The sequence below is a fragment of the Rhipicephalus microplus genome, chromosome 5 (assembly GCF_043290135.1).
Source record: "Rhipicephalus microplus isolate Deutch F79 chromosome 5, USDA_Rmic, whole genome shotgun sequence".
Classification (NCBI taxonomy): Eukaryota; Metazoa; Arthropoda; class Arachnida; order Ixodida; family Ixodidae; genus Rhipicephalus; species Rhipicephalus microplus.
This window is the reverse complement of record NC_134704.1, coordinates 8,515,370-8,531,636: the sequence shown is the minus strand read 5'-3', so window position 1 is coordinate 8,531,636 and position 16,267 is coordinate 8,515,370. Positions and strand designations below refer to the sequence as shown.

At 42.9% G+C, this 16,267-nt stretch overlaps 1 protein-coding gene across 1 annotated transcript in view; it reads right to left on the bottom strand.

The window, feature by feature from the left end:
- Window positions 1-16,267, bottom strand: part of LOC119175048 (U3 small nucleolar RNA-associated protein 6 homolog) — a 54,639-nt gene that overhangs the window by 20,168 nt on the left and 18,204 nt on the right. The window contains exons 12-14 of the mRNA XM_037426224.2: window positions 15,875-15,972; window positions 4,751-4,825; window positions 1,570-1,646 (exon numbers count right to left, since the gene is read on the bottom strand). Coding sequence (XP_037282121.1) covers window positions 1,570-1,646; window positions 4,751-4,825; window positions 15,875-15,972 — 250 coding nt within the window. The remainder of the gene's footprint in view (window positions 1-1,569; window positions 1,647-4,750; window positions 4,826-15,874; window positions 15,973-16,267) is intronic.

The following is a 16,267-nucleotide window of genomic DNA, read 5'->3' as shown; positions in this document are numbered from 1 at the left end:
CTTTAAGGCGCTTCTTTTGGTGAGTAGCGTCAATGAAAAACGAGATGGGTCGCCCGCCGATGCCGCCAACGCATGCCTGACGGCCTCGCCAGCCTGCGATATTCCCAAACCTGACGCATTGCCAGCACATCTATCACTGGAACGTGCAGATGAACATTGCCCACATCGAGACTCCACAACCCCCATCTCGTCCACGGACAGCGAAAGAATCGCCGAGGCGCCCGAGACAGTCGACGGGGAGTTAGGCCTAGTGGGTTCGCCAGCCACAGACGCTTGGCAAAGCAGCGGCTGCGTTCGTTGTGACACAACCTTGCTAACGGAATCGCAGCTGCAGGTAAAGAGCACAAAGGCCGATTCAAGGCTGCAGGAACTGGCGTCGACTGCCGCGTCGAAGAGAAAATATGAGTTTTTGTAGAACGACCAAGCGAAGAGGAGGCAAGTTTTTTGAGCGCCGATCTTGGCTGCATCGGTCAACTGCTCGATTCCATGAAATGTAAAAGTTGCAACGAAAGCGTCAGTATTTACTCAGGACAGGCAATATGGCCTTGCCGTGAAAATGTGTGCGCGTTGCGTGAACTGTGGGGACATCGCGCAAGCATGGAGTTCTCCGCGAGTGGGTGGCACCGAGAAAGTGAACCCCTTCACCGTCTATATTCTCACCGCTCGAGCCATGCAGGCTACTGTGAACAGTCAAGCAGCTATGGAACGATATATTTTCGACCATGAATATATCTCATCGCAGACTTCACGAGAAAACGTGACAGGGATATGTGAAGCAGAAATTGACACCTGCAGCTAGTCGCGTGTCCGAAAAAGTTATGGGCGAGTGCGCGAGCGCAGTTTGCAAGCTGTACAAGGAGCTGCATATTGACTATGCCGACAGTATTGCAGTCTCGTATGACGGCTCGTGGATGACGCGCGGGCACTCATCCCACATATGCGTGGGGGCAGTGATCCAGCTCTTGAATGGCCTAGTGATGGACTATGTGGTTTTGAGTAACTACTGTGCCGGGTGCGAGCGTAGACCGAAGGAAGACGACCCGGCATATCAAGCTTGGCAAGACAGCCATATGTGCCAAAAACATAGTACAAAAAAAAAGATGGCGAAATGGAAGTTCAGGCAGCTGTGCTCCTTTCTGAGAGGTCCCTAAAAAATGGCCTGAAGTACATGACAACCTTGTCATTTTGGGAATAAGATGAGTACACGACAATCTGTCGACTTGCAGTACACGACAATCTTGTCGACTTGCATCATCTTGGGAATAAGATGAGTCACAGGAAAAGTAATTGCATATTTTAAATCAGTATAAAAAACTGCAAAAGCCTGTGCAGTTTCATCAAGATCACTGAAAAAAAAAAAAAAAGAGTGTCTATAATGAGTCTGCCCCCTTAACTATCAGGTGATAGGTTTCTACCTTTCTTCACAAGCAACCCCCCCCCCCCCCCCCATCTCACAAATTTTAACACAGTGTGAGTAATTGACTCTGTATAATGATGTCCTTACACAGACAACAAACAATAGAAAGCCCATCACATGTATCCCAAATAAACAAAGCATGCGATTATTACCTTTGCTGCTTGCTTTTCACTACTAGACTGCTCCAGAAGTTCCAACTGGAACTGAATATAGAGTTTCCACATTGTCTCTGCGACAGAGAGCAAGACAACACCTATTAATGTAAAAAAAAAAATGTTTCTTTACAGCTGCAACCGTGCGAGCCACGTATACCATAGCATAGCAAGGGGTGTGACGTAGAGTATTGCGTGTCAAAGAGTGAGATTACGGGGTGGGATATACGGTATAGCATAGTACGGGACAGGATGTACTGTATTGCACAGCAAGGAGTGGGAAAGATTAGCAAGGGCTGGGACGTACACTAGTATAGCATATCAGGGGGTGGGAAAGAGGCAGGTAAAAGGTTAGCTGCGCCAGGACTCACCAGCTCTGCTGTCATCCAGCTTTACATGACCGAATGCAAGCTGCACTAATTTTTATTTTTTTCATAACTCTGAACATGAAACCTGCGAGAATATCTCCCAGAACAGCACTTAATAGCAGCTAACCTGTCCTCTTTCACTAGGACCGAAGAGCACTTTCGAGTTTCACAACGTAGTCATGTCAAAAGTAAAGTCTGAAAACACCACGAGAGCCCAACCATGCTGCCCACAACTTTGCACAAGTGTTCACAATTAGGGCCTTAGCAACAGACACCAATCTTAAAGACTATGCTATTGCTGACAGCATGCACCAGAAGAAATATGTGACAAATATGTTCTGGCCATTATAATATAAAAGGGTACTGCCCATTTTCCTAGCATGTTTACCGTATTTACTCGATTCTACCGCGCCCTCGATTGTAACGCGCACCCGATTTCCACCGCGAAAAAAAAAAAAAAAAACGTAAGACATCGATTGCAACGCGCACCCATTTTTTCTCGCTGGCCCGCATGATCACACCACTCGAAAAAACGACTCCTTTCGGGAGCGTCTTCCATTTAAATATGAGGTACGGGCGAAGCTTGTGCCCATCTGACGTGTAACAGAGCATTGCCGTCACTGTAGTTTTACCGTGGACCGATGTCAGCACGCGAACTTGCTTCGCCCCCTTCTTCTCGACGGTTGTGGTGCCAGGCATGTCGAAGTAAAGAGGCGCCTGATCGGCATTCCCGATTTGCCCAAGCAGGTAGTCGTTGTTGCGCCGCAAGTTTAGGACGAACCTCTGAAAACTGTGAAGCTTTTCATCGTACTCCTCCGCAAAACTTTTCGCATATGCATGTTCCCCTTCGGAGGGAAAAGCCTTTCCTCTTCATAAAGTTAGTGAGCCAGCACCTGCTCGCTTAAAACTGGCTCCGCATTAGACACTTTTCTAAGACTAATTGCATAGCCCGCACTTGGAGCAGTTCTGCCGTCACGGGCCGCTGTGCTGCTCGCTGCTAAAGCACATACTCGCCGAGCAGCTCTTTAATTTGCGGAAACCGACCCTGCTGTGGTCCACTGAAGCCTTTGCGTAGAGCTTTGCTGTCGAAAATCTTCTGCTTTTGTTTCCGCCGGTCCCGCACGCACGTTTCGGGAACTCCAAACGACCGCGATGCGGCCCGATTTCCGTCCGTTTCTGCACACGCGATGACTTTTCTTTTAAAAGCGGCATCATGGTGCACTCGAGTTTTTGGAGTCGGCCATTCCACGCCGTCGATGCTAATGCACTACTAGATGACGAATTCCTTAGCACACGTACGAAGTGCCGCACATGAGAAACACATAGGCAGAAATGGACGACGCGCCATGCCGACGCACGTAGGGGGCGGCCATTTTAGATTTGCCGATGGCAATAGATTGGCCGTAATTTTTTTGTTCGTACTCGATTCTAACGCGCATGCGATTTATGAACTCACTTAACCGGAAAAAAGGTGCGCGTTAGATTCGAGTAATTACGGTACTCCCCCATAAGAATCTCCTGCATACATAGACAGGTCTGAGCAAGTGTGAAGCTCAGCAAGCAGTGATAGGATACTTCATCTTGAGATTAAGATTGACTGTCCCATGGCGCATCTATCAGCATCGATGCTAGCCTGATGTCAGGGTACATAGTAAATTCTTATGCAGCACTCTCACTAGCTGTGACGACATCAGGTACCACAACTTGCAAAATGGCTGCAAATGAAGGAAATAAATATACCTATTAAAGGCTAATTTTTTTTGTTAGACATATTAATAATGAGGCCTAACAGATAATCAAGCCAAGAAAAGTATAAGGGATGTTATTAGAAGTAATTGTAATGTGAATGTTAAAAAAGAGAAGTGGGTAACATTCCTTGCCATGATTGTCTGTTGTTTCTCATCAATATTGTGTCTAACAAAGAAAACGAGTCTTTAATATATGTATTGATTTCTTTTATTCGTAGCGAGGGTCTTGTTCCGGCACACTTGTGCCTTCAGGTAATATACGAGAGATTATTTGTCAGCTGCCCGCTCGTAATGATTTTACGTGCTATGTGAAGCCAAACAGGTTGATAAAGAGTGTTCCACATCCGCCGTTATCGCCACTAGCAGTGCTGACTGACGCTCTCACGTTTAAATGCACATATATACCACATAACGTTGACAGGATGACAGCCATTGTGGCAGCTCAGTTGGTAGAGCATTAGACGCATCATTCAAAAGTCATAGGTTCAGTCCCTAACCACGGCAAGCTCTTTTCATCCACCTTTCTTTGTTAGCATTTACGTTGCAATACTTGTAATAACATCCCCTATACTTTCTTTGGCACGATTGTCTGCTAAGTCTCATTAATACAATGACTGCTGGTGAGTCACCGATAGAGCCACTGTGAGGAACGGGTGTAGAAATGTCCCGATATCTAGCGTGAACATGTTTCAAGAAGCTCATACCATGTTGTGATGTCAATGTACAGCAGAAACCAAACCTACTTTTTAGAAACATGCTGCAATAATTTTTTCAAGGTGCACTCAAGCTTAGCAGTGCAATTTCCAGGCCCTTGAGAGCTTCACCTGTCATTCAACACATACAACTGAAAATTTTCATGTCAGAACTTTTTCAAACATGAGCTGCTTGTCTCACGTACGAAGGAAGTAATGAATTGGCTAGGAATTTTGACCAAACGTACCTGTGCATCCACAATTTTACAGCGTCCTGCCAGAACCTTGCTCTCACCTCATGCACATTATTTACACAACAATGTCCCGCATCATGTTCATAAACTTCCGCACTTAATGGTACCAGATCACTAACCTGTTGGGAGCCGTACAAGAGCTTGTTCAAAAATGGCCCTAGCTGCTGCAGCACCTTTTTTATCACTGCATACAACTGCAAAGAAGCAAACAGCTGTTAATATACATGGAGCACACATGCAGGGAAAACGAGCTAAGGTGAAGGTTTTATTGGTATCAGTATTATCATACCTTCCAAGTTCAAGGATTCTGAATCTGGGAGATTTCCCCAACTCAGAGGGGGGGGGGGGGCATCGCGCCAATTTATTTGCCTCCTTTGTTTGGCAGAAAAATAATAAAAAAAACAAAATGCGGAAAAAATGAAGGAGTGAGGAAGTTTGTATACATCAGCCTTGCATTCTTCAACGGTTTGGAATGGCTGAGCACACAAGGGTAGGGTTTTTCAACTACAGTAGAAAGTGCGTAGTCTGAAAGGGGGTGCGCAAATATTCACGTCTCTTTAAATTGCACGTCATCAAAACAATTAGCAAAATCTTTATCTGTCCAAAGAGCTCGCAGATGTATTCTTGGGACACACGTTAACGGATGGGATGGCAAAGTCAGCTGCTAGGAAAGTGCGGGTCGAAGCTTCACTTGCGGCCAACCGAAAACTGAATGTCAAAAAATATAGCAGATCGATAGGAACAACGTTAACATATTCTTTGGACAGGAATGCCAAAACGCTTCTAGCATTTTTTTACGTTTTTATTGCCTGTGTTAGCCGCGTGTTTTATTGCCTGTGTTAACTAGTAGTCGCTATTGATGATCACATCGCCGAGATTGCAGTTTCACGTGTGGCGGCTGTGGAAAACGATAGTTCTGTCTTGAATCCGCGTGCACTGGCTGCGCATATTGCTTTAAAAACCAAGTAGCTGCCACAGTTTTGTACGCAGCGTTTGTGGAAGGCAATGTCCTTTACTGGTCGGGCGATGAACGCACATGCACTTTCGGAGTTGTCAGTTATGTCATTGCCATACATGATTGTGTCAAGAACGACCGCAGTTTCATCCACAGCAGTTATGGCAAACGATAACCACAGCTCTGACAGTCCGTGCACTGGCTACGCACATCATTTCGAAGCTTCGAGCACACTGCTCTTAGCTTTTGTTCGACGGTTACGGTACTAAGGTTCATACGACCTGCCGCAATGAGGAAAAGTTTTCGGAACATCCGAATCTTGGCCCAATGAACGTTGTGAAACTTGGGTGAGAAATTTCAAAATTCTTGTCTGTCGAACTCGCATCATTGAGATTCTACTGTACGATTATATGAATGTCTCCTAAATTGGTTCACAAAATAAGCAATAAGTTCGCACAAAGCCTGGATCGGACTGGGCTACATGTTTGCCAATGTAGCCAGATCACGCACAGAAATTTCGATTTCCGAGAGATTTTCAGGACAACCTTACAAACATAAGAACTGGTCGAAATTCGAGAGTCTCCTAAAAAATCTGAAATACTTGGCAGGCATGCACTTTTGTTCTCGAGTGATAATAGCAAAGAAGAGAGAACACAACCAAGTCGGAAAATTTTTACAGGGAAATGCCTCATTCAACAGTTTTCTGGTACTTGCAACATAACGATGGAAAGATAGATATAAAGTGAAAGATGACAACAAAATAGGAAGTATGCGGGCCCAATTCAACAGTGGTAATGTAAAAAAATCCCCTTCAATGCTGTGAGAAATGTGTTTTAATCTTTCGCCACACTCATGTTTATAAGGTTTCATTTAGGAAACAGTGAAAAAAAAAAGAAAAGGTTAGAAAGCATTGGCCATGGCCAGAAAAGCATTCAAGCGTTCCGAAATTTTTACATTTTTATGAGTATGTATGTCATATACAGCATAGACGGCTTACAACTTAAGTCACCGGAGTAACAAATATCCGCATTATAAGTGGTACCGCACTTTAACCAAAACAACCTTCTTCAAAGGGTATGCTTGCGTAAAACGTATGAAAAATGCTGCCTCGAATGACCGAAAATTGAGACATGGAATGTCGGTGGCTTACAACCACTAAAATTTCCAAATGTTCGAAAATGAGCATCCAAAGACCCGCGTTGCCAATGAAATGAACAAGAGAAAAAAGTAAGAAAGAAAGGCAACGCCACTGTAGAAATTCGCCAGCTATGTTTCAGACCGCCTTGATTACACAGAAACTATGTTGAGTCATGACCGAAGCTTCGCATGTTGAATGATGCTGATCGCTTGATTTCGCTGGCAGGCACCCGATGTTCAAGACATTGCAATAAAACCCCGAACCACTATTAGAATGTTCCATTAACAATATAATTTCTCTTTCCTTCAAGTGCTGTCCCCACAAGGAGTGTCACTGATTCTGTACCTAAGAACAACTCTGATCGTATCCGACCACTACCAAAAAGCAACTATCAATAATTAGGCCCAGCCTGTCGCTCAGCATGTTGTTGCGGGAAGTTTGTCCAAGACAATATGAAGATCAGGCGTTGAGAAGGTGGTACTCAAGCACTGACCCAAGAGAAGCATGCTTGACACGTAGTTTGGGTTCGCGAACAAAAGATCAACGAAAAAAAAAATAATGACACCGCCAAGTTTGTGTAAGTTCACGCGCTGGCAGCAAAGGCAGAGCTGCATCATAATGCAGAGAGAGAATGAACTTTTATTTGAGCAAACAAATTATGCGCTCAAAGTGGGCGGCCTTTTTATTCCAGGTAACCGCGGGCCTTCACCATCTCTCGTGCGTATGCTGCGCTGATTCTTCAGGCCTTGGTCTGATAACTTGGTCTGCCACTGCTCTTTGGTTAGTGTAGTGCCTCCAGGGCTTTGTCTGCATCCCCATACCAGATGGAATAGGGTTTCTGGGACATCACAGTGCTTGCAGCTGTATAAGCACTCGTTTGGTGAGATGCGGTGAAGCAGCGTACCGTGAACGTAGGTGTTAGTTTGCAGCTTCCTGAGGGTTACTGCTTTTTCCCCGAGTCAGGCTGGGATAAATTGGTGGATAAAGTCTTCTGTTCAGCCTGTAGTGCTGCTGCAGTATGTCGTTGTACTTTCTAGGTACACCTTCTTTCCTCTTTAGTGCTTCTTGTGAGTTGGCCCGGTGAACATGCGCTAGGGAGAAAGCATTGGCTGCCTCATTTCCCATCAGGGACTGGTGTCCTGGAGTACAAACGATGTACGTGTCAGGTAGATTCATTTTTGCTGCAGTGGCAAGAATTTCTAAGGCTTGATTGCGAATCGGTTAGAATTGCTATTGTGTCAGTACAGGTTGAGACTGCTATCGCTGTTTCTTCTGCCGTGTCGATTTCTGTAGTTAAGGTGCTAGCTTCCGTAGTAAAACTTTTAAATTTGGAGACAAGGTAGCAAACACGATATCTGTAGCAAGCTCAATAACAATGACGCTTCTCCTGACAGAAAACTCAAAATGCACTTAATGAGTACGCAATCGCAAGTTTCGTACAATACCTCACGCACCCGGCAAGCGGCCAGAGCCACGCTGGGGCCAGCACATAAGGCTTCTCCATTGCCTAGGCAGCCGCCTCCCTTCCTCACTTTGCGAGTTCACGCGGCGCTGCTGCGGTCATTTCCCTTTTTTTTTTTTTCCCTTTCCTCACCCCTTGTTTGTTGATACGCGGTCACCTTGCCCTTCGTAACAACCTTGTCACTCTCTCCCCAGCGATGCTCCTCCTTTACGAAGCACACTCGCAGCTGCGTTTGTCAGAAAGACTTTCCAGCAACTGCATAATAACTGGTCTTCTATTTCAAGGTACTGAACAAAAAACAGTATGCCTACATATGAGGTTCTATAGGAAGGAAAACAGGAGTTGAAAAAGACCGCCTTACAAGCAGTCCTGCGCTATAAGTAGTTACATAATAAGTGGTCTGCATAATATATATATGAGTACAGATACGTGCGCTCCCACAAGCATACATAAGGGGTAGAAATTGTGTGTTGGCACAACTAAAAAAGAACTTCCAGTGCAAGAAAAATTAGGCTTCTATAAAACGTCACAAAACCTTAATATAGCTAAAATATGGTTGATACCCCCATCATCGAAATTCTTATAATGAGAAAGTAAAACATGTTTTTACAACAGTAGTTAAACAGTTATTCTACACTGGTATACGACAGCTTGCACAATGTCTATTGATGTTTGGCGGCTATAGCGTTGCTTGAAGTGGATCTGTCCCAAAAGAGTTTGCAATACTACAACAGTCTCAATGTACCATTTTGTCAGTTCTGGAACCACTTTCCACCGTTATTATTACTTCTGCTTGCCACTGAAGTTTTCTGCAGCACTAGAAGAAAGTTGCTCAAGGCAAAACAACTCTGATGAGGCAGCACAGCATTGAGGTTTTACAGGCTTCATTGAAAACAAATGCTAGTGCACTTGGGTTCTAACAGTTCATATCTTGAGTATTTTGTATCATGTAATGACATCCTCATTTGAAACACATAACAATACTCAAGTGCCGCAAAAGTTCCTTTGATCCAATTGACCACTGTTATATATAGGTTTCAAAAAGAAAAGCAAAATGGGTAGGGGGGGGGGGGTGGCGGCATGCTGTTTCGAACCAACTATAATGTCGGATGGGATATGCCAAACATGCATCAGTAATAAGGACAACACAGCTTCAAATTTTTTAAGACATTTTTTGAAATTGAGACGCTTGTACGGGACTGCCTTAAGCCCCATAAAGATACTGTATAAAAACATCTGAAATTTCTGACAGTGAAAATCTTTGTAGTTTAATTTTTCTGACTGTGCTCAGAGTGCGTACCTGAAACCACAATAACTGAAGTCACCACTACTGCCATGTCAATCATCTCCTAGGCTCGAACTAGCGCTGTCGTGTGTCAATCCACTTGCGGCCGTAGCAGATTTCAAATCAGCTTCGCTGTAATGCGAAAGCGCTGTGCAACAAGCATGCTGTGTATCCAAAGGGTTTACAGTCGGGGCACAGGACAACACCACCTTGGCGGGACGTGGAGTACCTTATTAATGTTCGGAGATTCGAAAGAGCGACACTAGGGGGCACGCATGGTTGGCAATACTGACATGACTACACCACAGGTCCTGTTGTATGGCAGCTTGGTGGCCGCTGAAGTGGTCGGGGGAGGAACAGCCACTTAAATTTATAATTTTCCTTCTTTTCAATGATTTCGCCTTCCACTACCTTTTGGCACGGACATCAAGCTACCAGAATTGGTTGTTACATAACCAATCCCACAGCATTGGAGCATTGTTGTAAGAGAGCCATTTCACCCCAGAAAATGAATAAAAGTTGACAGTGCAGTAGCTTCTCGTTGTTAAAACTAACATATTGTTAAGACTAATATCGTCAAGAGAGGGTCAAACTCACTACAATAAATTAGGTCCAAGCACTGAATCAAATGAAAAGAAAGGCATAGTTTCGCCGCAAAGGTGAAGAAATGAATGAGATAGCAACAAATTGGAATGTCACAGGATGAGCAGCAACCATATCGAAAAGTGCAGCGCGCTGCCTCAAGAAGAAAGACCACACAATAAAAACACAAACAAGACAAGTGCTAGTTAACAATGTTAACAGTTCAACATTCAACACCCTGCTCAAATTCAAAGGATGCACAAAACGTATACCCACAAGTACACAAAAAAATGAGCGTGAACTAACTAGTGTCAGAGTTGTTAGTTCGCTGTGTTTGGAAAGCGCGCTCTTTTCGCACATATAGAGACCACAGCGAAAAAGTGACCTTTGTGCGCCAAGTAACTATAATAGAAGCATTCTGGTGAAAACCCCAGACATACAATTCTCTGTCACCGCAAGATAAGAGAGTGCGCGATGCAGGGGGGAACTACGCACCATACACAAGCGCCTTTGCGCAATCTAGCTAGAAAGGCTGAGAATATACCGATATGTCACCCGAGATCGGCATATCGCCAGCGATCATTTGCATATATAATATGCTCGCCCCTACTACGGCAGAGGATGTGCACTCTGGTGAATCGCTATCGCCGCGCACTAGGAAGTGAGAGATTGCCCCTTCGATTCCACAAGTCGAAATTATTTTTCTGAATAATAATTTGATAAGTAAATTCTGTAGCACTAACATACAGTTTGATGTTGCATGAATAATATAGTTGAGCCCTTTTATAAGAGGCATGCTCCGGGCAGCAATTCCTGTCTTTTATATGAGATGTCTCTTGTAGGCAGGGTACCTTGTATGCATTTTCTTACCAACCCATATTTCACTGTACGTACACTGGTGTCTCTTATACCCATTTGTCTCTTATATCAGTGTCTCTTGTAAAGAGGTTCGACTGTATAGAATGGTTTCTTATATCCGAAAGGATGTTGTAATATGAATCATCGTAACAAAAGCAGATGGTACATAAAGAAGAGATGCGGGTCTAAGAACGTGTTTTTTTTTTAATTACCAATTTTCTGTTGTCACCTGTTTTGATAAGATAAGTAGCTGGGCCGTCCAGCAAGCCAAAGATGCCATCCGGGTTCAAAGACTTCAAGCATTCATCTGAGGCACCGCCATCATCACCGACGAAGGGAGAGAAGGGATAAGGGTATCCCCTCTTACCCCCGCCTCTCCCAAAGAAAGCTGCCAGATTCTAAATAAAGTTTATTCATTCATTCATTTAACTGTTCTGGAAAAAAAAATATCTATGTCAAGACTCAACTGGAAATGCTTTAAAATTGCATCTAAAGACAATAAGGTCGCTGTTCAAAGGCCAGAAGTGAGCACACTTTGAGCACCTTGACGCTGATATTGCGCCCCCGCTCACTATTGTCAATCACACGAGACAAAAAGCCGAGCCTCACTCTTCAAACGACGGTTCTCGCATTTCATCAGCGCAAGAAATGCAGCAGACTCTCGTTAAATGGAACTTGAAGGGACCAGAAAAATCTGTTCCGTTTAACAGGAGTTTTTTTCATTGAGAGATGAATCAGGATGGAGAATCCAAGTATGAAACCAATCATGCTGGAGGCAGCTGTTCCGTTTAAACAGCAGTTTCGTTTGACAGACTTCCGTTTACTGAGAGTCTACTGTAATAAAAAGAAGCCCGCTTTTTTCAGGCACCGCGTCTGGCTTTTAAATCAAGTGGTATGGATCGGCGACCGCCATTGGCCGCTGCGCGCCTGTGTGCGCTGTGGAGCCTACTTGCTGGGTTCATGTCTCGTCGAGCAGAGCAGCTGAACAATGCTTTTCTCATGTGCTTATCTCCATTGTGGATGAAGAAAGCCATAGCTCACAAAATAGCTACGCTGTCAATGTGAAAGTTGTTTAGGCAGAGCACTCTGGAGGCATAGGCTACAAGCAACTGGTCCGATTAGCAACAATTCTTAGCTTGCAAAAGCCAATACATCATAAGTGATTCACAGCCGTCAGCTTGAAAGTCCGTGATACAGCAATGGATGCCGTCTACGCCCATCTTACGTGGTCGAGGGAGCTCACAGTGAGGAAAGTTAGCAGGGACGACATTGCCATTATGTACGATGCTACGTGGCACAAACGCGGCCCCAAGAGCCACAATGGCGTCGCCAATGTTGTGTCTCTTGACACTAGACTTTAATTAGATTTTGAAGTCCGTTAAAACTTCAGCCTAGCTAGCAGTCAGCAATATGCTCTGCCCAGTGGAGCAGAAGAAGTTTGGCAAGCATTTCATGGCCCTGTCTGTGAGCGAAATGTCTGCGAGGGATCAGTTCAAGAGAGCTGAGAGGGACAAACTGGCAGTGATGGCGGTTGCTTCTATTAGAAGGATTCTTCTTTTTGTGTGCAAATTTCATCGCATTTAATGATATTTTTCACAAATTTAAACATTCAATGTTAACCTTTGAACTCGTTTTCTCTCTAAACATTAATTTTGCCATTTTCTTCAATGTGCGCCTCTTTCTGCGTGTATTCAATGGGTCCCTCTTTTTGCGGGTACTTCTGGAGCTCAGATCTGCATGAAATTTGGCCAAATTTTCTCTAAAATATGAGAAATGCAATTACTTCACTTAAATTTTGGTATTTTCCTTATATGATAAAATATTCTATGTAAACTTTTACTAGGGTAGGAATAATATGGACTTCCTGATGTTTATTATTTTTCACATCTATGACATATTTTGTATGCACTTCCTATTAGTTTTCTGCATTCTACACTTTAATTGAAACATTATGAACTATCTAAGGCAAAAAATTATGGAAGGTTAGTGATGGAAAGAGGGGGGGGGGGGAAGGCTTAAGGTTTTCACCTTGTCATGTTGCAGAACTAAATGTATACAACTTGCAAGAAAGCTACCGTATTTACTCGCACAATAGGCGCACTTCTTTCCCAGAAAATCCTGCTCCAAGTTCGGGGTGCACCTAATACGCGGGGTAAAATTTCCAAAAATTTTATTTCCAACTAGTATAGACGACGGATAACGTATACTACGTCATTTAACTCACGAATGCGCACACTACAGCTGAGACAACTTTATTCATAAGTTACACTAGCGCAAGATGTGTTGAGCATGCAATCTCGCCTGTCTGAGAATCAGGGTATGTGAGGCGGTGTGCATTAAAATTTACAAAAATTAACATTAAGAGACTCACGTTGCCAACAAAATGAACACCAAAAAAAATACGAGAAGAAAGCGCCATATCATTCAGGCCACATAGATTGCGTGCTGAACAGTACCGGTCGTTCTATTTCACGGGCTTGCACCCCATATCTGAGGCATTGCAATCAAATCGCGAACTACCATTTCAGTGTTACAAACGCCACCCAAGCTCCCTTTTTTTTACGCAGAGCCATCGAAAAGAGTTATGTTGATTCCATACAAAATCGCAATTCGCAACGTTCATGACCTAATAGGTGGTGCAACTGTACATCCAACATGGCGGTCGTTGAGATGATTGCCTCAAGAGAGACGGTACCGGAAAGTACACGTCTGGCGAAGAGTAAAATTCATGCTTCAGTATGCTTCGATTTATGTTTTTGTGAAAGTAGGGAAGCACTAACATACTATATTAAACAAATAAATGTCAAGTAGCCAATTAGGCGGATGAATATGAGCAAAATCGTAAATAACGTACACACAATCTTCACATTGCTGGCTGTGCGTAATCACAAGCAACGCCTTCTGTCATGTTGGAAAAATGTCAGTACTAATTTCTCAGTAATATCAGAAACATTTTTGTAGGCGCACTTTATCATGGTATTGCTTGCATTGCGTTCTGCCGCAAAGCTTGTTCAGCTCACTTCATGCTTCAATACTGAAGCATGAGCACCAACTGAGGGATGTCCTATTACCGGCAATATTATTTTATGATGCTCTCCTGATTAAAAAAAACTGTAGAATATCAAGAGAATGAAGTTGGCAAGCAGCAAACAAAACCGGTAGCAATATAGAAATTTCATGCTTAAGTGGTGGCATTTCCGTTACTATTCTATGGTTTCAGTGTTTAAATGTACTAAAGATAGCATGATGCGAGGCAGAAAGGACAAAAAAGAAAAAGCGCCATCCACAAGTAATACGAAATGCAAATTGCTGCAGATGTAAAAATCAGGGAGGCACTTCGCAGATGATTCAGATGTCAGATGTGGAATGATGCAACGAACGTTTTTAAACTGGTATTTTCATTCTATTCTAGAGGCGAAATGCATTCCTAATTAGTTCTCGTACTGTTATGAACCGTGGAAACTTGGGCAAGTTGGTAGGACATAACTGAATATATGTAGTAAAGCGTAACCTAGGAGTAGTTACAGCATAATTATTGAAGCAATAAACAAGGACACAAAATAACGCCAACTTTCAGCCTTGAAAGTCCTTGTACGGTGACTTTCAACCTTGAGAGATTGAAAGTCAGTGCTCTTTTCTTTCCTTGTTTATTGCTTCCATAGTTACGCTATCGAGCAGCGCTGTTGTGGCCATTTTTTGTTTATTTTTTCTTCGCGTCAGTTAACATAAAAAGGCGTCGAATTGCATCCATGCAAATACGGTACAGAACTACTCATCACGGGAAAGTTTTGGGTGTGCCTATTATGCGTGAAAATAAAAAAAATCTGATTTCTCGCGACCAAACTTGGGTTGCGCCTATTATTGCGAGTAAATATGGTGTTATATATTTGAAATCAGCACAAAAATTTCTATAAACAGCTCAAGTTTCATTGCTCTACAGTGAATACGAAATAAAGTGTCTTCTAGTAGCATCTCCCCTTAAGCATAAGTAAACACTGCTAAACCAAGTGATTAAGGGGGGACGTGGCAATGGGAATAGTAAATTTGGTCAAAATGTTCAGTTTTTCAAGTATTTTTTTCTGTAATCCTGAGACCATGTTTCACATCATAGTGTGATTTCAGACCAAAATAAGAAGTTGAGAAACAAGCATTTTACTGGTGGGCTGTCATCAAAAGCTACGTGAAAATTGGGCATAGAAAAATGCAAATTTGGAGCTTTCCCTTGGCACAGTGCCACCATATTGGCATCATCATAGAGAGGACAGAGTGGAGCTCAAGACAGAATCAATACTGCATTACTCCGATGAAAATGAAAAATAAAGCCAGCTTTTTTCCGACTTCCATAATATCAGCTCTAGCTCCAATTTCTTTGAGCTTAATTTTCTCAGCTTTCATTTTTGGAGCACTTGTCGGTCGTCCCTCTGCCATTTCACAGCAAATTAAGCTACAGCCATTCCGTTTTTTTTTTCTTTTTTTTTTTTTGCACTTAAATTGTGAGACATTGATGAGTGCCATAAAGCTGTCCATATTTGTGTGCACATCATGCAGACTTTTGTAATTGGCTTTTTGTAAAAGTTGGTCATAAGACAATATGTCCTCGACATTTCAAAAAATTTTAGTGTGTTTATTTAAATATTAAAAAAAAAACCAATAGCATTACGGCATAAAATGGACCTTTGTGAATATCCTTACGCAAATATTTTGACGAACTTGTGTCTAATTAGCTAAATAATTTTGGGATGACAATGAGAGCCTATCAAGTGTTGTAACTCAAAAGTTATTTTAGATAGCTCAAAAACAATTTCATTTATGGTATCAGCACAACAAATGACATGAGCATGCCGAATTTCAATTCTTTGGCTTCGTAAATAACAAAGATAATTTTCATTGCCATGTCCCCCCTTAATTACAAGATTCAAAATGGCTACACAGTGCAATGTACAGGTGACAATAAACAACTTACCATTTTCAACAAGACTCAAGGTTCCGTGCTTGCTTAAGAGCTGCCTCCTTGCCACAGCATCCCACATTCTTTCTTGATTAGGATGCCGAGCCTGCACACTTCAGTACAAAGAGTTATTCAGTCAAGGACAGTCATCTGCAGTGCATTAGCGAAGCCAGTAGTAGTAGCAGTAAGGTCAAGTAATTCCTTTACTGCTTGAAGTTTTACAGTCAAGATGAAGAAAAACTTGGCCAGTTCATACTGGTTCGTGGCTAATAAAGAGCGAAGCACTAAAAAAAGAACAACTACAGACCCAAGCTGACCTTCAAGTCAAAAATGGATGAAAACAAATCAACCTTTTTAAATTTTTATTATCAATTTTGACGAAATTTGCTGAGCTCATGTAATTAGGCA